General features: G+C 46.9%; 1 protein-coding gene across 1 annotated transcript in view; it reads left to right on the top strand.

Moving 5' to 3' along the window:
- The window catches only part of LOC311310521 (dystrophin-like), a gene marked incomplete at both ends in the record, with an annotated part of 146912 nt that overhangs the window by 76900 nt on the left and 46113 nt on the right, over positions 1–23899 (top strand). Inside the window, 13 exons of the mRNA XM_084440030.1 lie at positions 1–37; positions 3526–3698; positions 4517–4640; positions 13074–13161; positions 13532–13644; positions 13978–14106; positions 17810–17990; positions 18321–18466; positions 20306–20371; positions 20563–20709; positions 21209–21322; positions 22698–22853; positions 22955–23125. The exon at positions 1–37 is cut by the window's left edge and continues 143 nt beyond it. Of these exons, the coding sequence (XP_084296156.1) occupies positions 1–37; positions 3526–3698; positions 4517–4640; positions 13074–13161; positions 13532–13644; positions 13978–14106; positions 17810–17990; positions 18321–18466; positions 20306–20371; positions 20563–20709; positions 21209–21322; positions 22698–22853; positions 22955–23125 (1645 nt within the window). The remainder of the gene's footprint in view (positions 38–3525; positions 3699–4516; positions 4641–13073; positions 13162–13531; positions 13645–13977; positions 14107–17809; positions 17991–18320; positions 18467–20305; positions 20372–20562; positions 20710–21208; positions 21323–22697; positions 22854–22954; positions 23126–23899) is intronic.

Raw genomic sequence — 23899 nt, 5'->3', positions numbered from 1 at the left:
CAGACTGCTGCAGAGTCTGGAGGCCTCCAGCTCCCAGGTACTACAGCAATACTGATACTACTACACTCATACTGCAACACTACAATAGAAATACTGCAATACTACTATGGAAATACTGCTATAGTAAAATACTAAAGTATGTTATGGACCGCTATCCCCTGGAAACTAATGCCGGGCTCACACTACAGGATATTTAAAATCCTAACCAATTTCGAAATCGGGTTACATCACGCACATAAGGAGAATCTTAACAGATATTCTTCTTGCGCATCTCATACGAGCACACACAGCAAGATTTGAAAATAACGGCTCATCACACACTACAGGATCTTATCGTGCCCGAGGGAGCAATAAACCACTGGTCTCGCCGTCTCACTTGTAAAGTCGGGACGTAATAATCTTAAATATCAAACTTGTTTGATATTATCGGGGCCGCCCCGATGGGTCTGCGAGCCGATCGGGAGGTATAAGATTGGATCTGTAAACCCCTCACATTACAAGATAATCTGGACCGATCATTGGCCCCGACCAACGTTCCAGACCAGATTTCTCCTCCGATTGTCGGGAGGTGTGAATCGGGGAAAAATCGGCCCAAAAATCCTGTAGTCTGAGCCCGGCATAAGGGGAAACAGACCCTGACCTGAACTACAACATTACATTACTACTGTATATTCCTCCATCTTCTCTCTCCTCTGTCCTCATTCCTCTCTCCTCATCCTTCTCTCTACTCATCCCTCTCTCTCCTCTCTCCTCATCCCTCTCTCTCCTCTCTCTACTCATCCCTCTCTCTTCATCCCTCTCTCTCCTCATCCCTCTTTCTCCTCTCTCTACTCATCCCTCTCTCTCCTCTCTCCTCATCCCTCTCTCTCCTCTCTCTACTCATCCCTCTCTCTCCTCTCTCCTCATTCCTCTCTCTCCTCATCCCTCTCTCCTTTCTCTCCTCATCCCTCTCTCTCCTCTCTCCTCATCCCTCTCCTCTCTCCTCTCTCCTCATCCCTCTCTCTCCTCATCCCTCTGTCCTCTCTCTCCTTATCCCTCTCTCCTCATCCCTCTCACCTCTCCTTATCCCTCTCTCCTCATCCCTTTCACCTCTCTCTCTGCATCCCTCTCTCTCCATCCCTCTCTTTCCTCAACCTTCTCTCTTCTCTCCTCATCCCTCTCTCCTCATCCCTGTCTCTCCTCTCTCTCCTCATCCCTCTCTCTCCTCTCTCCGCATCCCTCTCTCTCCTCTATCTCTCCTCATTCCTCTCTCCTTTCTCTCCTCATCCCTCTCTCTTCTCTCTCCTCATCCCTCTCTCTCTTCTCTCCTCATCCCTCTCTCCTCTCTCCTCATCCCTCTCTCTCCTCTCTCTACTCATCCCTCTCTCTCTCCTCTCTCTACTCATCCCTCTCTCTCCTCATCCCTCTCTCCTCATCCCTCTCTCTCCTCTCTCTCCTCATTCATCTCTCTCCTCATCCCTCTCTCCTCTCTCTCCTCATCCCTCTCTCTCCTCATCCGTCTCTCCTCTCTCTCCTCATCCCTCTCTCTCCTCATCCCTCTCTCCTCTCTCTCCTCATCCCTCTCTCTCCTCATTCCTCTCTCTTCTCTCTCCTCATCCATCTCCTCTCTCTCCTCATCCCTCTCTCCTCATCCCTCTCACCTCTCTCCGCATCCCTCTCTCTCCATTCCTCTCTCTCCTCATCCCTCTCTCCTCATCCCTCTCTCCTCTCTCTCCTCATCCCTCTCTCCTCTCTCTCCTCATCCCTCTCTCTCCTCTCTCTCCTCATTCCTCTCTCTTCTCTTTCCTCATCCCTCTCCTCTCTCTCCTCATCCCTCTCACCTCTCTCTCCGCATCCCTCTCTCTCCATCCCTCTCTCTCCTCATCCCTCTCTCCTCTCTCTTTCCTCATCCCTCTCTCTCCTCATCCCTCTCTCTCCTTATCCCTCTCTCCTCTCTCTCCTCATCCCTCTCTCCTCTCTCTCCTCATTCCTCTCTCTCCTCTCTCTCCTCATCCCTCTCTCCTCATCCCTCTCTCCTCTCTCCTCATCCCTCTCTCCTCTCTCTCCTCATCCCTCTCTCCTCTCTCTCCTCATCCCTCTCCTCTCTCTCCTCTCTCCTCATCCCTCTCACCTCTCTATCCGCATCCCTCTCTCCTCTCTCTCCTCATTCCTCTCTCTCCTCTCTCTCCTCATCCCTCTCTCCTCATCCCTCTCTCCTCTCTCCTCATCCCTCTCTCTCCTCTCTCTCCTCATCCCTCTCTCCTCTCTCTCCTCATCCCTCTCCTCTCTCTCCTCTCTCCTCATCCCTCTCACCTCTCTATCCGCATCCCTCTCTCTCCATCCCTCTCCCTCCTCATCCCTCTCTCTCCTCTCTTTCCTCATCCCTCTCTCCTCTCTCTCTTCATCCCTCTCTCTCCCCTCTCTCCTCATCCCTCTCTCCTCTCTCTCCTCATCCCTCTCTCCTCTCTCCTCATCCCTCTCTCTCCTCATCCCTCTCTCCTCTCTCTCCTCATCCCTCTCTCCTCTCTCTCCTCATCCCTCTCTCTCCTCTCTCTCCTCATCCCTCTCTCCTCTCTCTCCTCATCCCTCTCTCTCCTCTCTCTCCTCATCCCTCTCTCTCCTCTCCTGTCTGGCTGCTTCCTCTCCCGGTTCTCTCCCGTCCAGAGCCATTATAATCAAGATCAGATAATCGACCCGGGGAGGAGAGAGGATTCGTTAGTACACTGCTAATCACCATCATCCTGTCCCTGGCGCACACACACATGCACACACGCACACACACAAACACACACACACACACACACACAAACACACACATGCCCGCACGCACACACATGCACACACAAGCACACACACATACCGCTATCTCTGACCCGGTCTCCATGGCAGCCAAACAATCTCTATTGTTAAGCTATCATCTGGTTTGTTTCGACCGAAATCGGTTTAACACACGCACGCACGCGCACACACACACACACACACACACACACACACACACACACACACACACACACACACACACACACACAGAAGTGTGTATTGATATTTATCAAGCTCATAGTTATTCCACTCATGCTTTCCCCCCTCCCACTCTGCTGTGAGGAAGAGTAACCTTGACTCTTTGGGTGGCAGCACACACACACACACACACACACACACACACACACACACACACAAGTAACGCACACACACAAGTAACGCACACACACAAGTAGTGTATGTGTGTGTGTGTGTGTGTGTGTGTGTGTACGTGTGTTTAGCACACTAGCGGTGCATATTTAATGATACAAATTATATGTTTTGTCCTAGTTGTTCGTATTCCTCTACTCCACACAGCTACTGTTGTGTATGTTGCTCTGGTCTGCCGTGTGTGTGTGTGTTTGTGTGTGGTGTTTGATACAAAACTCTTTCTTTACTTTGCCTGTTCTGACAAGGACATCCATCTCTCTTGTGCGTCTTTGTGTGTGTTCTGATGTGTGAGTGTGTTTCCTGATGTGTGTTCTGATGTGTGCTCTGATATGTGTGTGTGTGTGTGTTTTCTTCCAGATCTCGCTGGCTGTCACCGCGGCGCAGTCGGAGCTGACACACTCCATTACGGCGACAGTAACCAAGGTGACGACGCGTGAAAAGGTGTCTGTGCGGCAGAAGAAGGAGGAGCTGCTTCCTTCGCCACCACAGAAGAAGAGACAGATTGTGGTCGACTCCGAGCTCAGGAAGAGGTGAGGCGGCCAATCATCAACCTCCTCACAGCCCCCCTGTCAATCAACAACCTCCTCACAGACCCCCTGTCAATCAACAACCTCCTCACAGGCCCCCTGTCAATCAACAACTTCCTCACAGACCCCCTGGGTCCTCGCCACTCCCACTCACACCCCTGGATCCATTACATTGATAAATTACTTCAAAGTGTTTGAAATTAGCTGTGGTGCGATTGATTTGTACTTCTGGGACTGGTCCATGTGCTTCATTGTTCTGTGAGAAATAAATCAAGTGGACCCCGGGTATTTGACGGTATTTGCAGATAGAATGATGCCGTGACAAAGAGATGGTTATTTTCCAACAATGAGAATTGACACCTGCCTGTCTGTCTGTCTGCCTGCTTGTCTGTTTGTCTGCATGTCTGTCTGCCTGCCTCTCTCTGTCTGTCTGTCTGTCTGTCTGTCTGTCTGTCTGTCTGTCTGTCTGTCTGTCTGTCTGTCTGCCTGCCCTTCTCTGTCTGTCTGTGTGCCTGTCTGCGGGTCTTCCTGTCTGCCTGCCTGCCTGCTTGCCTGCCTGTCTGTCTGTCAGGCTGTCTGCTCTGTGTGCCAACACCAGGTAGGTGCTGTGTGCTGTCTGGTCTAGCCTGTGGTCTCACTGTCTCACTGTCTAGCAAGAGTTAGAGTTACAAAGTAGGTCGTTCTGTTGATGCCTCTGGCAAGTAGACATAGTAGAGAATAGAATAGAATATCATAGATTTATTATCAGTTGAAAGTATTGTACATAGTACTTAGTTAACATGTACTAATGCATTTGTGCGTGCGTGTGTGCGTGTCCTCAGGTTTGATATGGACTTCACAGAGCTGCATAGTTTCATCACCCGGTCGCAGGCCATCCTGCAGAGTCCAGAGTTCTCCGTCTCTCGCAAGGAGGGCAGCGTGCAAGAGCTGCACGACAAAGTCCTGGTAAAGACACGTAGTAGAGACCCAGTAGACACGCAGTAGACACACAGTAGACACATAGTAGACACATAGTAGAGACCCAGTAGACATGCAGTAGACACACAGTAGACACATAGTAGACACATAGTAGAGACCCAGTAGACACGCAGTAGAGGCACAGTAGACACACTGTAGAGACCTAGTAGACACGCAGTAGACACAGTAGACACATAGTAGAGACCCAGTAGACACGCAGTAGAGGAACAGTAGAGAGACCCAGTAGACACACAGTAGAGGCACAATAGACACATAGTAGGGATACAATAGAGACACAGTAGGGACATGGTAGAGACACGGACCGGTAGAGACACAGTAGACACATAGGGCCTTATCTACTAAGATCCCAAATAAAGAACGCACAACTGCGTTAGCAGTCCTTCAGTTGGAATGCATTTTACAGGTGATCTATCAAGGATAATTGTGTGAATAACAACAGGTGCAAAAGTGTGAAGACAGGCCTATTTAAATGAGGGTTTTTGCGTGTTGTATCCCACAATTGAACCATGGAAAAGGAATGAAAATCTGCACTCCTCGGGAGTATTCGGGTACAGAACTGGAATCATGAGGCTGTAGGGGATATGCGCTATCACCTAAAAAGGAACATGACATAAGAACTGAGATGATGCTTTGGTTCTGTTTAAGGATGGGGAAGGTTAACTGATTAAAAGTTAACCGAACCTTAAATAAAACACTTATCAGGAGAACATTGTCCTATGATGAGACTGGATGCCCCCCTCCTTCGGCTCACACACACCCATTCATTTATCCCGACCCACACCTGGGGCAAAAAGCATAGCATATAGGCCTATTTGACAGTCTATAAAAGTTAAACAGGCTTACCGTTGCCTATGTGAAGCCTGAATGATGAACAAAAAGTTTTGCAAAACAAAATAGTTAAGCCTACTGCAGCGCACAAACATAAAAATGGAGATGCACAAGGAGATCTGATTAATAATCCGTCGTACAGTATAAATGAAAACTGCGCACATCTGTTTTGCGGTGAAATTTCTCTGCCTTTGAAATCGAGAGTTTAACATGTTTTTGAATGATTTTTCAAGATGCCCATCCACATCCATTGTATGACCAAAATGGTGGTAGAGCAATTATCAACTTTCTCGAAAATGCTAGCTTTGTCAACGTTTTGATCTGAACCATTGTATATGATTATAAGTAACCTTAAAACAGGGCTAAACATGCATTTTCCCTTTACTACTCCTTTAATGCCTGAAATGATATAACTGTAATAAATGACGATTATAATCTGGATTAAAACTGGAGCATTGACAATGCAGACATTCACTGATTACAATTGGCACTATTCAGGGCTACAAGAAAATGAATACAATTGGCTTTAGAAAATTAATAGATGCCAGGGATAGTCTACAATGCACTTGCAAATAAGATAAACCATCAACAGCAATGACCAGCCTAACGATAGCCTACCACATCAATCCTAATTTAAAGCAGTCAATTACACAGAGATAGCCTAATTATGGATAAAGCAGGACTGCGTAGTTTGAGGGCAGTGACATGCGCTGATTGCACACTGAGGCTTTTAGTGGAGGAACCAAACCCTCAAAATTTGGAGATACCCCTCCCCGGGGTAGAACAAAACGGGACATTGTTTTTTCATATCTTTAATATGTCCCCTTCATGAAATGGATTGTCCCAATTTATACTTTTACTGCAAAAGTCATGAAATTCATCCATGAAGTGACTTACCCAATAGGCCAAAAAAGTGCAAAAAACATTTTGTACCAGATGGTTGTTTTTACATCATACTTGCACAGATAGTCTACAGGTAGTGTCCCTACATCTCAAAGCAACCGGGATGCCAATATTTGGTTCTATTTTGAATCAGCAGCCACCTATATAAGGCCTTATTATAGGCGGAAAGAGCAAAAAGTTATTTTGTATGAGGAATATTCACTTTTAATCCTTGTCCTACTCTTCTATCAAGAATAGAACAAAACCTGACCTTATTTTTTCAGAACTTTGACTTATCCCCTTCATAAAATGAATGATCTGACTTTTTACTTGTTTTGAAAAAGCCATGAAATTCTTCAATAAAGTGATTCACCACATATGCAAAAAAGAGCCAAATACTCCAGGCCTGGCCTGAAAAAGGAGTTCCAAGGTAATCCTGCATAATTTCCCATCTACTGGTTCGATTTACTTTATATTTCCACAGATTGTCTACAGGTAGAACCCTAACACCCCCCCAAAAAAACAAAGTGTCACAATATTATTGTATTGTGAATCAGCAGGCCGTGTTACAGACAGATATGTTTGTTTTTTTCTGAGTTACATTACATTACATTACATTACAGTCATTTAGCAGACGCTTTTATCCAAAGCGACTAACAATAATTGCATTTAACGTAGGAAGAGCCAATGTACTACTACTTGCCAGAACTCACAAGTGCATCTTCTTTCTAAAACAAACAAGTGACTAAGAGCATAATCTAGTGCTGAAGGCAAAGTGCAAGCGAGTTACTTCTAATCCTGGTGTAATGCATTAGGTCGCCCTCAGACGAGCTTGACAGCGAAGTCTCCAATCATCTCGGTCGTCCATACATCCAGCCAGTTCCGCAGAACACACAATGTTGGTGTGGGACGTCCTCTCACTCGGTGCCCATGTGTTGGCTCCCAGAGCAGCAGCTTGCTGGCTGGGAGTTCATGATGTCTTTGGCAGTGGCCAGCAAGTTTCGTCCTCCTGGATGCCACTTTCTCACTCAGCTTTGGTAACCCCCCATACAGATGCTTGAGACTTCTGCAGGGTGGGCTTCAGGGTCCAAGTTTCACAGTTTTTTATATGAGGACAGACTCCACAGTTGCATGGAAGAAGCTCAGTTTGATGTGTCGAGGGAGATTGGAGTTCCACACACTATTTTTGCCATTCAGTGCCCTCCATGCCAGCGCTTTTCTTACCTTAAGGTCCTGTTCTGATGAGTTGACCGAGGAACCCAGGTATTTGAAGTCATTAACTTCTGCTAGAGCATTGCCCCCTGCTGTCTTGAGAGGTGGGTGGTCCAGGGGGGTGTTGTAAGTGATTGCCTCAGTCTTCTTTGCATTCAACCTGAGGCCAACCCTGGCACATTCTGCCTCTACTCTGTTCAAGAGCTCCTGTGCCTGCTCTACACGGTTGGACAACAGACAGATGTCATCTGCATAGTCCAAGTCTGCCAGGACTACAGCGGGGTTTCTTCTAGACTAGGTGTTATTATGAAGCCAAGCTCCTGATCCTGCCCACTGATGGCTTTCCTAAGCGTGTAGTCCAGGGCTACAATGAAGAGGCAGGGGGCAAAAGTGTCCCCCTGTAGCACCCATGCTAGGATGTCGAACTCCTCACTGTTGCCATCCGGGGTTACCACTCTGGCTCTTGTGCCCCTGTACGTGGCCTCTATGACCCGGAGTAGGTTAGGAGGGACTCCGTAGGCCTTAAGGATTTTCACCATCACGCCTCTGTGTATTGAGTCAAATGCTTTTTTGAAATCAATAAAACACAGGACTGCTGTTAGGTTGTTTTTTTCACCTCCTTGATGATCCTCCTTAAAAGAGTAGTAAAGGGAAAATGCATGTTTAGCCCTGTTTTAAGGTTACTTATGATCATATACAATGGTTCAGATCAAAAAGTTGACAAAACTAGCACTTTTGAGAAAGTTGATAATTGCTCTACCACCGTTTAGGTCATACAATGGATGTGGGTGGGCACCGTGAAAAATCATTCAAAAACATGTTAAACTCTCGATTTCAAAGACAAGAAGCTTTTTCCCTTTACTACTCCTTTCAGGCCAGGATGTGGGCTACGGTGGTCCTTCCTTTTCTGAAGCCATTTTGGTTGTCCCTCTGGTGAGGGTCAATGGCATCTCAAATCCGGTTTAGTTTCATGCGGTTGTACATTTTCGCTATGAAACATGTCAGGTTAATGCCACAATAGTTGTCTGGCTTAGACAGATCTCCAGATTTTGGCACCAGGATGATGTTGGAGAGGGACCATATATCAGGTTTGATGTTTTCTATCAGAGCTTGGGTGCAGATCTCCAATATGATGTTGTCGAGATCACAGTTCTTAGGGACCTCTGGGGAGATGTCATCCGGCCCAGCACTTTTCCTTTTCTTCAGAGCAGACTTCACTGTGGCAAACTCCTTAGCTGTAAAGGGGCCATCGTCAATCACAAGATTTGTGAGGACTGCAGGTATTTCTTCCTCAGCTCCTTCCACTGTCAGGTGTGTGCCTAGGAGATCCCGGAAGTGGGTGAACCAGGAGGCCACTCTCTCCTCTGGGCTGCAGCCTGCTAGTTGTCCCTCCCTTGACCTCTTGCACCCACTCATCTTGTTTATGACCTTCCATGACTCCTTGGCCCTTTCTGAATCCAGTCCCTCCCCACTCGCACGCAGTCACCGAGTGCACTCCGTTGTGTAGTCCCCTCACAGCTGAATGTAGTTCCCTTGATTAGGGTGTAGGGTCTAAAACCCTTAGGGACGCACTCCCCTCACTCCAGCGGAAACAGGAAACACAAACCACAACGGTTACCATGGTTTCGCGTCAACAGCACTTTGCAGCGGTAGAGGCATCGTTAGTATCTTCCTTGTTACAGCTTATGAGGATTGCCTATATCAGATAGCCTACCTAGGTCCTAAGTGGAAATATCCAAATGACAATATGGCCAAGGCATTCAATTATATTTATACATCATTTTAAGAACTCTTACCTATTCATTTCACCATTACCCTAATTCATTATTATTATTATTATTATTATTATTATTATTAGGACTATTGTCAATGAAAAATTGTCATTTTTCCACCGCAGATGCTTCAGCACGATTATTTGTAGGCTAATAGTGTATTCTTTGTTTGTATTTTTGTTTTTATTTGCATCAAAACAAAGCAGGCCTGATTTTGTTTGTCCTGATTTTATGCTAATTTCATCTTCACTGTTATGAAGCACTTTGGGCTGCAATTCTTGTGTTGAAAGTTGCTAGACAGTTTATTAAAACAAGCCCATAAAAACTGCACAAGCTGGCCGTATGAACCTGTGTTTGTCCTCTTGTCATTTTCTGCAAATAATGTCTGACATTCTAAATTTTGGGGAAAAGTAGTATATAGAAAGTGCACTTACTCAAAAACATCTATAAATAGTAAACCATACACAGTAAACCAGGATGTTGCTGTGATCTCATCCTTTCCAGAGCTGTGTTCACCTGTGGTCTGAAATATAGGCTAGTTTAGATTGCAGACCATACCACTAATATGACAACCAGAGATTGCACATATTTGTCTCCAGATTCTGTATAAAGGATACACAGGGATTGCCACAATTCTTATTTATTGAAAATAAAATAATATTGAAAACTGAAAATTGGGCATCACCGATTACAACTGAAAATTATTAACCCCCATCAATGGACCCCCGTCTTTTTTGGCAGGGGAGGGGGGGGTTCAAGTGAGGACACCCTGGATGTGTCTGGGAGGGACGGTGTATCGGACGTGGATGTGCCTGGGAGGGATGGTTGATCAGACGTGGATGTGCCTGGGAGGGGCAGTGGATTGGACCTGGATGTGCCCGAGAGGGAAGATGGATCTGGACTGGCCTTGATGGTGGGGTTCGACATGCATGAGGCAATGAGGACAGGTGGAGTCAAAGATGGTTTTGACCCCACTGCCTCATGCATGCCATCATAGAAGCTCCAAGTAGCAGGGGTTTCTTCTCCCTGGTCAGTCCCAGGGCCAGTTGGTGGAGCTCTCAGCTCCTAAAACAAACAATAGCATGAGATCTCTGCAGCATCTAGAAGGCTATATTCATGTTATGTGAAACACATTCACTGTGTACTTGTTTAAATTCTCCCATTTCTTTGAGGCCTGTTTTGGACTTGCCTGACCCTCCAGGTTCATTTCTTTTATGATGAAGCTGTTAAGAAATATGTTCGGGAAGATGGTTAAAATGTTTTGGTCAGAAAGAGTGCTGTGTGGCCCCTCCAATCACTCCACATCTTACCAAGTAGGCCTACACATCATTTGTCAAGTCCTAGTAATGGGATACAATCACCCAATTAATCTTTTTTCAAGGAATCTTAAACATTAAGGCGTTTTTGGTTGTAGGCCTAATCAGTGAAATCTGCCAATGGAACAAGTGAAACTTTGCTTAATGTTTGGAAGAAGATGCATTTAAAACAAATCACTTGGCCTATATCTCACTGAAATGTTGCTTGGTAGTTGAGTGTCTACATTGCGTGTCCAAATATGTGTTTTGTGGTGAGTGGTAGGCCATTCATGGACTAAACCTATGAAAAAAATAATAATACTTACTCCCAAGCTTCTTTAGTGCTGTTTCGTTTTTTTGTGGACAACTTTTCATTTTGCATTCTCAGTTTGATCAGCTGTTTAGTCTGAACAACAGTCCTGGTAAATATCCACCAGCCACCACTTTACATTACAATCAAATGAACATAATCTAGCGTTTTCTGAACTGGAGAATGGAATTTGATGCGAAATACAATGCAAATGTCGTATCATTTGTGAGGAACTTACATTTGTACGGCGCGTTTTTCATTTCGGACAATAAACACAGCTGCACATGTGAATCGAGTCTGCATCGGTGCACTCTCTACCGAGGGTGTTATAAGCCACTTCCACTCGGCGCAAATTGGTTTCGCGGATGGCACTTAATATGGCGCGGCCTCCGCGTGAACGCGCAAACCGAGGGGGAGTGCATAGGGCGAGGGAAGAGGAGCTGGATTCGAAAAGGGCCCTTGTACTGTCATTCGCCATGCACCGCCTCCACCTTCCTTACCTTCTCCATCGGCTCCTCCCCTTTGATCCTGTAGTAGGTGTTGAACAGGCTCAGGCTCAGACGCAGCCTCACAGAGACCACACGGTGGTCGGAGCATACAGAGTTGAACGTACTGTACCACTCTGCGTTGAGGATGGACATCCTCCATTTCCTTCTAACCAGTATGTAGTCCAGCTCACGTAGCATACTGGTAGCTCGGTCCTGGAATGTCCATCGCTTGCCCATTCTCTTAGGGAACAAGGTGTTGGCGGCCAGGAGCTCGTGTTCCGTGAGCAGAGCAGTTAGATATACTCCGTTGCGATTGGTGGTGTTGTGGTATGTGAAGGGTGCATGTTCTGGTCCGAGTCTCGCATTGAAGTCCCCCAGGATTATCAGGAAGTTGTGAGCCGGCACATGGTGGATCGCTGTGCTTAGGTCCTTGTAGAACTTCTCCACTTTCTCAACTGGTGCTGCGTTGGTGGGAGAGTACACACTCATGACAGTTGTTATCGGGTTCCCCTCGAAGTCAGCGATAAGGATCCTGTCGGTGTGTTGCTGCACCCTACGAAGAGCTTTTCGTGCTCGAGGGTTCATCATTAGCCCCACGCCACCTGTGGAGGCCTGGGCGTCATTCCGCCATGCAGATGAGGTGATGAACGAACATTCCCCCACTCTGCGGTATACAATTGGCTGGTCAGTGTTAGGGGTGTAACGATACACTAATCTCACGATACGATATTGGATTGACGATAACAATACGATACGATACACTAAGGACAGGTGTGAATCAATCAATCAATCAAAGCTTTATTTGTATAGCGCATTTCATACCCAGAGGCAACACAATGCTTTTACAGAGAACAAGGGAGGTGGGTATACGACCCACCCCTACATATTCCAGGCTAGTGAGAGGCTGAGCATGCGTAGCTGAAATAGCTAGCGTTAGCTAGATATACTACACTGAGCTAACAAGCTAGCTACCGGTCCTCCTCTGCTCAAACAAACACTACAGTTCACATATTGCAGCAGGTAGGCTACGACAAGAAAACTAAATCTAATAACTGTCTCAATAAACGCAAAAGCCCTTGGTGCTGCTTACGTTCATTGCCTGCTTACTATCTGGCTTCTTAGCACGCTCCAAACGTTCTCTCCCTCGTCGTGTCATGTCAACAAGCAGACAGAATGTGCGCGTATCGCTCGCTCATACAGTATTTGACTGTTCTCCCCCCTCCCGAATATTTTTTACAATATTCGTACAAATTTACTATTCGGGAAAAAGCTACTATTTGTGCTCATCCGAGTACCGTATTCATATTCGGGCACACCCCTAGTAGAGACACAGTAGAGACAAAGTAGACACATAGTAGAGACACAGTAGACACACAGTAGAGATACAGTCAACAAAACCATACAGCACCCTTGTTCAACTAATCTGGAATCTAGCCTTACACATTCATTACATTCATATCTCCATTCACATCTCTCTCTCTCTCTCTCTCTCTCTCTCTCTTGCTGTGTCTCACTCTCTCTCTCCTTGTCTCTATTACTTCCCTCCCTTTCTCTTTCTCTCTTTCACTCCTTTTCTCCATCCCTCTGCCTTCCCCCCACCTTTTGTCTCCTAGGCGATAGACCGCGAGAGGCCGGAGAAGTTCCGGAAGCTTCAGGAGGCCACTCGCTCAGCGCAGGCGCTCCTCGACCAGCTGGCAAGCGGTAAGACACGCCCACCCACTGTCCCCATGGCAACCCCTCTACCTGTCCCCCTATGGCTGTTCCCATAGTAACAGTTGTCTCTGCCGCGGCACTCCAGTTCAAGGCGAGCAGCTGAGTCTTCTGTCCTTCCACTGATGAATACACCCTAACCCTGACCCGCGTGTCTGTGTCTGTGTGTGTGTGTGTGTGTGTGTGTGTGTGTGTGTGTGTGTGTGTGTGTGTGTGTGTGTGTGTGTGTGTGTGTGTGTGTGTGTGTGTGTGTGTGTGTGTGTGTGTGTGTGTGTGTGTGTGTGTGTGTGTGTGTGTGTGTGTGTGTGTGTGTGTGTGTGTGTGTGTGTGTGTGGTGTATCTAACCCTTCGGTGTCTCCAGAGGGGGCCCGTGCAGATGACATCCAGCAGGCGGCTGAGCAGCTGAAAAGCCGCTGGGAGGAGTTTTGCTCTCTGCTGGCCGAAAGGCTGTCCTGGCTCAATTACCAGAGCAAGGTAGGGGCAGACACACACACACTAACTCTTAACACACACACACACACACACACTCACACACACGCCACCTGACCTCACACATACACACACACACACACACACACACACACACACACACTGACTCTTAACTCTTAACACACACACACGCCACCTGATCTCACACCACACACACTCACACATGCATGCCACGTAATCCCACACACTGAAATGCACAAACACATTCACCACACTTAAACTCTCACACACACCACGTCTAAACACAACACACACACACAAACACAAGTAACGTATGTGTGTGTGTGTGTGTGTGTGTGCGTGTGTGTGTGTGTGTAGGTGCTGGCATTCTATAACCTGTTCCAGCAGATGGAGCAGTCGGTGGTGAACTCAGAGAACTGGCTGAAGCTCCAGCACCCCCCAGCCTCTGAACCAGAGCCCCTCAGAATGCAGCTGGAGAGATGCAGGGTGAGGGAGTGTGTGTGTGTGTGTGTGTGTGTGTGTGTGTGTGTGTGTGTGTGTGTGTGCGTGCCTGCGTGCGTGCGTGCGTGCGTGTGTACTGTACAGTATGTGGCGAATTCACAAAGAATGGATTGCGGCCGGTAATAGCACCATGAGCTGCTTGTCATTTGCGCTGCTATGTGCTCCGTCTTAAAGGACAATGCTCGTTTTTGACAACCTGGACCTTATTTACGACATATTATAAGACGTTTGACTCACCGAGATCACTTTGGTGTAGTTCGGAGGCATGTAGAAGAAATTTAAAATCCAGCGCGAGCCAGTATATCCATGTAATGTCGGTGGTCGGGGCACTTAGAATGCAGTTTCTTAAAATCTATTTTCTGCCGCGAAACGGTTGTTTTCATCAATCTGTCTTCATGAATCGCTAGTTGTGCTTACATAGAGCATAGGCCTGTGGTGGGTTTTCACATGCCTCTGTAATATGATCTTTTGAAACGTCTTTCGAAACGAAATATCTTCCTCGCACAGCGCGCAATCGTTGCTCCAGCACGCTGTGTGCATGCGTGCTGGAGCAAGTGAGGAAGCTATTTCGTTTCGAAAGACGTTTCGAAAGATCATATTACAGAGGCATGTGAAAACCCACCACAGGCCTATGCTCTATGTAAGCAAAAACGAGCATTGTCCTTTAACGACCTATTTACTAAAGATATTGCGCTAATGACATTCTAACGCAAACACGCCCATACAGTGTTGCAGCTCAGTGCAATTTGCTCCTGATATGGTAAACTACTATAAATACTGCCCATGCAACGCATATGGACAATGGCAGAGAGAAAAAGAAAGATTACATTTTCCAAGCGCGAACTGGAAGTCCTGATGGACGAGGTCCACAGGTATGTATGCCTCACAATTACAAGCAAAAAACATCACACTCACAACTACAAACCATATTTGGGATTTAATATCCCAGTCTGTGAGCGCAGTTTGTGTTTCCAAATGCAATAGTTGCCTATGGACTGCAACCTTCCACAGAGGTGGAATGATTTGAAAAAGAGAACAAAGGAGAAAATATCATTCAATAACTCCCGGGCAAAAAACGTGCATCCTTGGTTTTTGTCAGTGTATCTTTTGTCATTGCATTTGTTTATCATGTCATCCCTAAATAATTTTGTTTGAACAGAGCTGTCCATGGTGCTGAATGTTTAGGCCGAAGTTGGGCTTAAGCTATTTTTCTCACTTTTCATTTAATGTTTGGTCGTGGGCCATACGCTATTTGTATTTTTGATCACAAAGGTGTAATTCGGCAACTTTATTTTGTTGCAGAGACAGCAAATTAAATCATGAGAAATAATGCCTGATATGTCTGCCCTCATCTGCTCGCACATGACAGGTGGGCAGGAGGCTCCTGGTCATCAGCGGAGTCTTCATTTCCGTGCTCCTCAGGATGCAGACCCACATCCATGCGCAGACCGGCTCTCATGGCAATGTTGTGCAGGATGTAGTACACTACAATGATCTGGCATACTTTGGGGGGATTATATAGCATTGCCCCACCGCTACGATCCAGGCATCTAAGTCGGCTTTTTAAGATGCCAAATGTGTGTGACACCGCGCGTTCTGAGCCCAATTGTACGCCGCCTCTCCAACGTTGGTAGGATTGCGCACGAGAGTCATCAGCCATGGCTGGAGTTGATAGCCGCCGTCACCAATGATACCAAAGCACACACTTTCCCCACACACAGTCGCAATGAATAGTACAGCACAAACGTTTTCTCAAAACAACTTTCTTACCCAGTAACCCAGTATCCATGTCTTGCATCATTCCGTACAGACTGCTCTTCCTAAATGTAGGCTAGCAGTTGTGCACCGACCCTGGGTTTTTTGGCAGCCACATTCGTTATTATATTACTGCCGTTGCACACTACCTGGGTGTTGATTGATGTGTTTGCTTCCTATTTCTAAAAACATGTTCGTTTTCCCATGGTGGTACTATTGGTATGTGAATGCAGTCAATAGCGCCTACAGCATTTGGGAAGCTGGCAACATTAAAGAACTGCTTTATCTCCGCAATTTTCCTTCTGTTTTGGGGAAATTGGATGTATCTTGCCACTCTGCTAATAATGGCTGGTACAACATCCCATACGGCCCTGCTGATGGATGGTTGTGATAGTCCAGAGGCACCTGTGATAGGTTTCTGGAAGGAGCCAGACGCAAGAACCTGGAGTGTTGACAGTTTGACAATGCCAGGTATTGCATGGGATCTCTGGGTGGAAGGCTCAATATCATCTTTGATTTCATCAAGTAGAGCAAGAATTGCTTGAGCTGGCAACCTGTAGGCTATCTCCAGATGATTTCGGTCTCGCTTAAATCAAAAAGTGATATTCTCCTTTGAAATATTCTCTCACGAGCACGTCTGGCATTACGATGCCATCGCCTGGCTACAATAACTGCTGCCATGATCACCTGAAACTCTAGCCATGCCGCTTATAAATACGCTTCAATTACCACCAACTCTCTGAAGATTAAAATAATATCACTATAACTGCACGTGGCAATTAGCGCCGATCTTTGTGAATTGGACTGTATTTGCAATGAGGTGTATTTGCATAGAAATTGGCACATTTTCTGCCCATATTACCTTTTAAATATCCGCAAATAGCACAAGTGCACAGAAAAACTATGATGATGGCAACACAGTTAGCACGGTATTTCACCCTTTGCGAGTGCTTTGTCAATAGCAAGGTTTATTTTGGGGTTATTTGCACAGGTATAGCGGCAGAAAAACCCACGCCATCCCTTTGAGAATTCACCCCTACAGTATGTGTGCGTGCTCTGTATATGTGCATGTGTGTGTGTGTGTGTATGTGTGTGTGTGTTTCTTCTGTCTATGTGTTTCTGTGTGTTATGTACATGTATGTGTTTGTGTGTGTTGCGTGTGTGTGTGTTGGGCATGTGCGTTTTGCATATGTGTTTGCATGTGCATGTGTGTGTCTGACATTCTGCCCGTCTTTCTCTGTGTCTCCTGCCTACAACAGTGCCTGTCTGTAAGTACTTGGTCTGTCTGCTTCTGGCTGTATCTCTGTGTGTGTGTGTGTGTGTGTGCGTGCGTGCGTGCGTGCGTGCGTGCGTGCGTGCGTGCATAAGTTATTTTTTTTGTGTGTATTTTTAGACACTTCCAGTCCCAGGAGATATTAAACCCTATCTTTTTATTTCACTCTGTGCCCCCTTTTCTCTCCCTCTCTTCCTGTCTCCCCCTATCTCCTCTCTCTCCTCTATTACTCTCTCCTTCTCTCTACCCCTCTTTCTCTCCTCTCTCTCCTCCGTCTCTTCTCTCTCTCTCTTCTCTCTCCCTCCTCTCTCTCCCTCCTCTCTCCTCTCTCTCCCACTTCTCTCTCTCCTTCTCTCTCTCCTCTTTCCTCCTCTCTCTCCTCCTCTCTTTCTCTCCCCCCTCTCAACTTTCTCTCTTTTTTTCTCACTTCTCTCTCTCCCCTCCTCCCCTCTCTCTCCCCTCTCTCTCCTCTCTCTCTCCTGCTCCATCGTACCACCCTTCTAGCATTTAATCCAACCTCCTCCCCTCCATCCCTCTGTGTGTTCTGTTATAACCTAATGACACCTGTCCTGTTTGCTTCTGTTGACATTATCTTCCTCTCTCTCTCTCTCTCTCTCTCTCTCTCTCTCTCTCTCTCTCTCTCTCACCCCCCTCCCCCAGGAGGAGGTGTCACGCCTGTCCTCCCTGGAGCCCCAGGTGGTTGTCCTGCAGGAGCAGCTGAAGGAGCTGAGAGAGAAGGAGAACGCACCCGTGTTCTTCGACGCTGACATCACAGCGTTCATGGAGCACTACCAGCAGGTCCTGGACGACCTGAGGGCCAGGGAGAGACAGCTGCAGCTGAGTGAGACTCTCTCTCACACACACAAACACACACACACACACACACACGCACAGACACACACACACACGCACAGACACACACACACACACACACACGCATACACACACACGCACAGACACACACACAGATACACACATGCACATCCACACACACACACAGACACACATAAACACAGACTCGCATGCACAGACACACAGGCACGCGCACACACAGTCAAGCACGCACACATGTACTGTACATGTAGCTGACTGGGATTGATCTTTGGATTAAGAACCTGTGTGTGTGTGTACGTGTGTGTGTATGTATGTGCGTGCGTGTGTGTGTGTCCAGTCCTGGAAAGCCTGCCACCAGCGCGCTACAAGGAGACGGTGTCCATCCTGTTGGCATGGTTACAGGAGTGCGAGGCTAAGCTGGCCATCCCATCCACGGCTGTCACAGAGTACCCAATTATGGAGCAGAGGCTGACCGATGTCAAGGTAACACACTCACAACTACACACACACACACACTGTAGCGGATCTACTTTAATTCCATAGTTGGGCACCAGATAGGCGAACCTGTCAATGTGAATTAACTAGGTTAATTTTAAGAGATCCCGGCAACCACTACACAAAATAGATACAAGGCGAGGGGAGAGGAGTTTGCTCTGTTCTAGTACAAGGAACCTCAAGAACAAGCCAAGCGTTAGAGCGAGTAGGATAGGGATTGACATACTGGGTTAACAACCTGGAAATAACTACTCAAGTGGGTAAGGTGCTGGAGGCAAAACTTGCCAAATTCTCTGAAACATTGGATACTGTTACCACTAGGCTGGAGAAAATTGACACCCGCTTTGTTGAAGCGGAACAACATATCTCCACCAATGAGGACGAGATAACAGCTTTGAAATTGTCTTTTACTGAGGCAAAAGAGACAATCTCCACTTTAGTTCAAAAGACTGATGAACTTGAGAATCGCAGTCGCCGTGACAACATCCGGATAATTGGACTTAAAGAGGGGATTGAAGGAAGACAGCCTATCGCCTTCTTGGAAACCTAGCTGCCTACAGTACTGGGCCTTGACACAAAACACAGGACGCTGAAACTGGACAGAGCTCACCGGACGCCGGGGATTCCTCAGGGAGACAACAAGCCCCGTGCAGTCATAATGAAGCTGCATAACTACGCAGACAGAATGAAGATCCTATCAAGGCAAAGCAGTCAGAGACACATGATGGACAACCGGTCTACATTCGCTCTGATCTGACTACAGGGGTCGTCAAGCAATGAAGATCTTTCAACGGAGTCTGCAACCTGTTAATCAGGGATGGCATCAGATTTCGCATGGCCTTCCCCGCTACCCTCATCTTCTCGCATGGTGGCGAGAAACACACGTTCACCAAAGTAGAGGAAGCTCAAGCACTTCTGAATAGATGGGGATGGGGACCCTAGGCCCGCAGTAAGAGACTCTGCTGGTGACTGTAAAGACATGATAGCCTTAAGCCTATTATGAATGAATTGAGTTGTCTGGAAAGTTGTCTGAGGCTGTCCTGGAATAGCCTATATAATTTAGCCCGTTTTGATTTGCAATCCATGGATGGCTGGGGAGTATGTAAATAACGTTCCTAACGCCTGACACATTTGAATTTGAATGTAAGGAGGCAGTTTACCTACAAGTGATTTAAAGATATACGAGAACCAGTGGGTATTTCGCCTCATTTCAAGGGATGACCAACCAACCATGTTATATAAAAGGCAGGGGTGAGTATTATAACTCGCACCTGTAATAAATCTAAGGGCGGAGTGATAAACTGAATCAAGTGGCTTTAACGTTGAAGATGCTGCATGTCTATAAATCACATCACCATAATATAAAAGCATGATTTGTTTTTGTACAAGAAGCCAATCTTCTGACGCAGCTTACTGGCAAGGTTATCTACATGATATTTAAAACTGAGTTTATTTTTTTGGAGTTCGGGGTAGGGTTGGAACAGGGAATGAGTGTAGGCTAGCTTAGCCTAGTAGGAAGCTAGGAGAGAATGAAGAAAGAGTGTGTCTGTTCCTGTTGAGTACCTTGCTTGTAGACTCCATAGCCATCGCTAGATTCTAGGTCAGTACTCCAATGCGAGGGAAATGCAGGTTCCTACAAGAGAATCAAAACTTTCCACTCTCACTTTCCGTGCCACAACTCTCCGCGACCGGGTCCAGCTATACGCAGCTCTAATTGACAGCCTTAGAGACTGTTTGTTTTGTATAGGGCAGGGGTAAGCCCGCTCTGTTACAGCACACACACACACACACACACACACAGTAACACCTGTGCCCCTCTCTCCCCAGGCGCTGCAGACAGCCTTACAGGCCCACCAGAGTGAGGTGGACTACCTGACCTCCACTGTGGAACAGGTCAGACAGATGGATGGACGGATGGATGAACGGATGGATGGATGGTTGGATGGATGGATGGATCAGCCACTTTCAGTGGTACAGTAATTCCTCTTTGTGTGTGTGCGTGTGCGTGCGCGAGTGTGTGTGCGTGTGTGTATGCGTGTGCGTGTGTGTGTGCATGTGCGCGTGCGTGGATGTGTGTGGAGCAGGTGTTCGAGAAGGCCCCAGCAGATATCAGTGTGAGGTACAGGCAGGAGATGGAGAGCATCCTGCAGCGTTGGAGACGCCTGGCGACCACCCTGGAGGAGCATACACACAAGATACAGGAGCTGATGGCCAAACTATTACAGTTCCAGGTATGGACTTTTCTCGCTCTGTCTCTGTCTGTCTCTGTCTCTCAGTCTCTCTGTCTGTCTCTCTCTGTCTTTGTCTCTGTCTCTGTCTGTCTCTCTGTCCTGTGTCTGTCTCTCCGTCTCTAAAGGCCAATTTATACTTCATCGTACGATACTTTTGAAAGTGTCGACAGACAGAAATGACGTCACTGTTGACACGTTTTTTTGTGTCGGACAGGGGTGTCTTGCACCACCAAACTTTAATGTCGCAGACACCGTCACTTTGGTCAATCAGCTGTGATTGGATAGCTAGATAGAAGGCACGTTCGTTGCCATGGATCAATCAGCCACGCGTCTGCAAGTTACCATGGAGGTGATCAGACACTTTGCTGAAGTATAAATGCTAAATGTTGGCCAACATCTTTTTTTCTGTCGACAGACATTTGTCGTACAACACTTGTCGACTGAGTATAACTCTGTCTTTAAATTGTAAGTTATTGTCTCTGTCTCTGTCTCTGCTCAGAATGATGTGAAGACGTTGAGGAAGTGGATGGCTGACGTGGACGTGTTCTTGAACGAGGAGTGGCCAGCTCTGGGGGACTCGGAGGCCCTGGAGAAGCAGCTGGAGCAGTGCACCGTATGTAGCTTACCAGCCCAACACTTTTCATTGCCGACTAGGCAGAAAGACTTAATTAAGTTTTTTTTCCCATGTTGGGACAAGGGACTGTAGATACGGGGAGCTACAGAGATTTATGTTGGACGTACCTAACCGGATCAAAGGGGCTCAACCTTATCCAAACTGGCATCCCAGGACGCCTCACCTGACACCCACCATGTTCAACCTTAGGGACTAGAAGCAGACCAAGCTCTGTTCCTGAGCACCTGGGGTCCCCTGGGCATTGCTGGGCAAAGTAGTGATTTAATACGCATTTGGAGTGCTGCCTATTTCTTCTCTTACTTGGATTTACTACTATGATAGGTTTGAGCACCCATCGCCTTACAGACTTTCACTAGATGTAAGTTGAGCGCGTCCTTGCCTTACTCTCATCCATCCATGCCCCCACAAATCTATTTTAGGGCCCAACATAGCCTAGAGTCCAGCCCTGTTAAACCAGACAGCATGTACCGGGTTGCCAGTTGTGCGATGTGGTATGTATCCAACTTTCTGAACTGATTTCTGCTGCTGTATTATTGATGGCCCAGCTGAGCATTTTAACAGTCCTCATAGTGTTACATTACCACCTCCACTCTGAGGCCTAAATTAACAGACTGCCCTCATGTAACCTCATTATAGAACCAGACTGCCTATCCTCATAGAATCTCATTATAGAACAAGACTGCCTGCCCCCATAGAACCTCATTATAGAACCAGACTGCCTACATCCATAATACCTCATTATAAAACCAGAACCTGGTTATAGAACCAGACTGTCTACCTTCATAGAACCTCATTATAAAACCAGAACCTCATTATAGAACCAGACTGCCTACCCTCATAGAACCTCATTATAAAATCAGAACCGTATTATTGAACCAGACTGCCTACCCTCATAGAACCTCATTATAGAACAAGACTGCCTGCCCTCATATAACCTCATTTTCAAACCAGAACCTCATTATAGAACCAGACTGCTTCCCCTCATAGAACCTCATTATAGAACCAGACTGCCTATCCTAGAACCTCATTGAATTATTAATGCATACACTGCACTGTAACTTTTATTCCTGTATTTAATTTTTCCTGCATTTTGTTTTGAATATCCTTTTTTGCATTTTGTTTTATACTGTATGATCTTTTATGTGTTTCTTGCACTTTGTCTTGATGCTTTTAATGTCTCATGTAAAGCACTTTACTTTGAATTGCCTTGTTGCTGAAATGTGCTATACAAATAAACTTGCCTTGCCTTGCATGAGAGCCGGCTCTGATAGAGGCCATCCTGCAGGCTGTCCATCTATGATCTGTCTCAGCATTGGTCACTCCCTCTCTTTCTGTCTGTGCTGTGATTGGCCAGGCCTTGGTGAACGACATCCACACCATCCAACCCAGCCTGAACGGCATCAACGAGGTGGGCCTGTCCCTGAAGAAGGAGGCGGAGCCACCATTCGCCACCCACATCCAGAAGGAGCTGAACGAGCTGAACGCACAGTGGGAGAACATCTGCAAACAGGTACACACACATACACACACACACACACACATCCCACACACAAACACACATACACACACACACACACACACACTGTTTATATGTGTGTTTGTGTGTTCCAGGCCTATGCTAAGAAGTCAGCGTTGAAGGGTGGCCTGGACAAGACCATGAGCCTGAGGAAGGAGATGCAGGAGATGCAGGAGTGGATCACCCAGGCGGAGGAGGACTACCTGGAGAGAGACTTCACCTACAAGACCCCCGAGGAGCTCCGCAGGGCCGTGGAGGAGCTGAAGGTACCATCTGGGGGAGGGGAGGGGAGGGAGGGAGAGAGGGTGTGTGTGTGTGTGTGTGTGTGTGTGTGTGTGTGTGTGTGTTTGTGTATGGGATGTGTGTGTGTGTGTGTGTGTGTGTGTGTGTTCCTGTTTGGAAGGCTCTGGCCGAAGAAGTGAGCAAGGTGGAGGTTGCGGAGGAGCAGTCCCCCGGTGGGGAAGAAGATACCCTGGGTATGGGCGGCCACAGATCGTGTGTGTGTGTGTGTGTGTGTGTGTGTGTGAGAGAGAGAGAGAGTGTGTGTGTGAAAGAGAGAGAGAGACTGACCCAGAATCCTTCAACTCCTCCTGTCCCTCAACACTCGTTCTCCCACTCCTCCATCCTTTCATCCCTCTATACACCATCCCTCCATCCTTTCATCCCTCTATACACCACTCCTCCATCCTTTCATTCCTCTATACACCATCCCTCCATCCTTTCATCCCTCTATACACCATCCCTCCATCCTTTCATCCCTCTATACACCATCTCTCCATCCTTTCATTTCTCTATACACCACTCCTCCATCCTTTCATTCCTCTATACACCATCCCTCCATCCTTTCATCCCTCTATACACCATCCCTCCATCCTTTCATCCCTCTATACACCACTCCTCCATCTTTTCATTCCTCTATACACCATCCATCCATCCTTTCATCCCTCTATACACCATCCCTCCATCCTTTCATTCCTCTATACACCATCCCTCCATCCTTTCATTCCTCTATACACCACTCCTCCATCTCTCCCTCACAC

This window comes from Borostomias antarcticus, assembly GCF_949987555.1.
Source record: "Borostomias antarcticus genome assembly, chromosome: 6".
In the NCBI taxonomy this organism is placed as follows: Eukaryota; Metazoa; Chordata; class Actinopteri; order Stomiiformes; family Stomiidae; genus Borostomias; species Borostomias antarcticus.
Note: the sequence above shows the minus strand (reverse complement) of the source record. Positions and strands in the feature narration are given on the sequence as shown.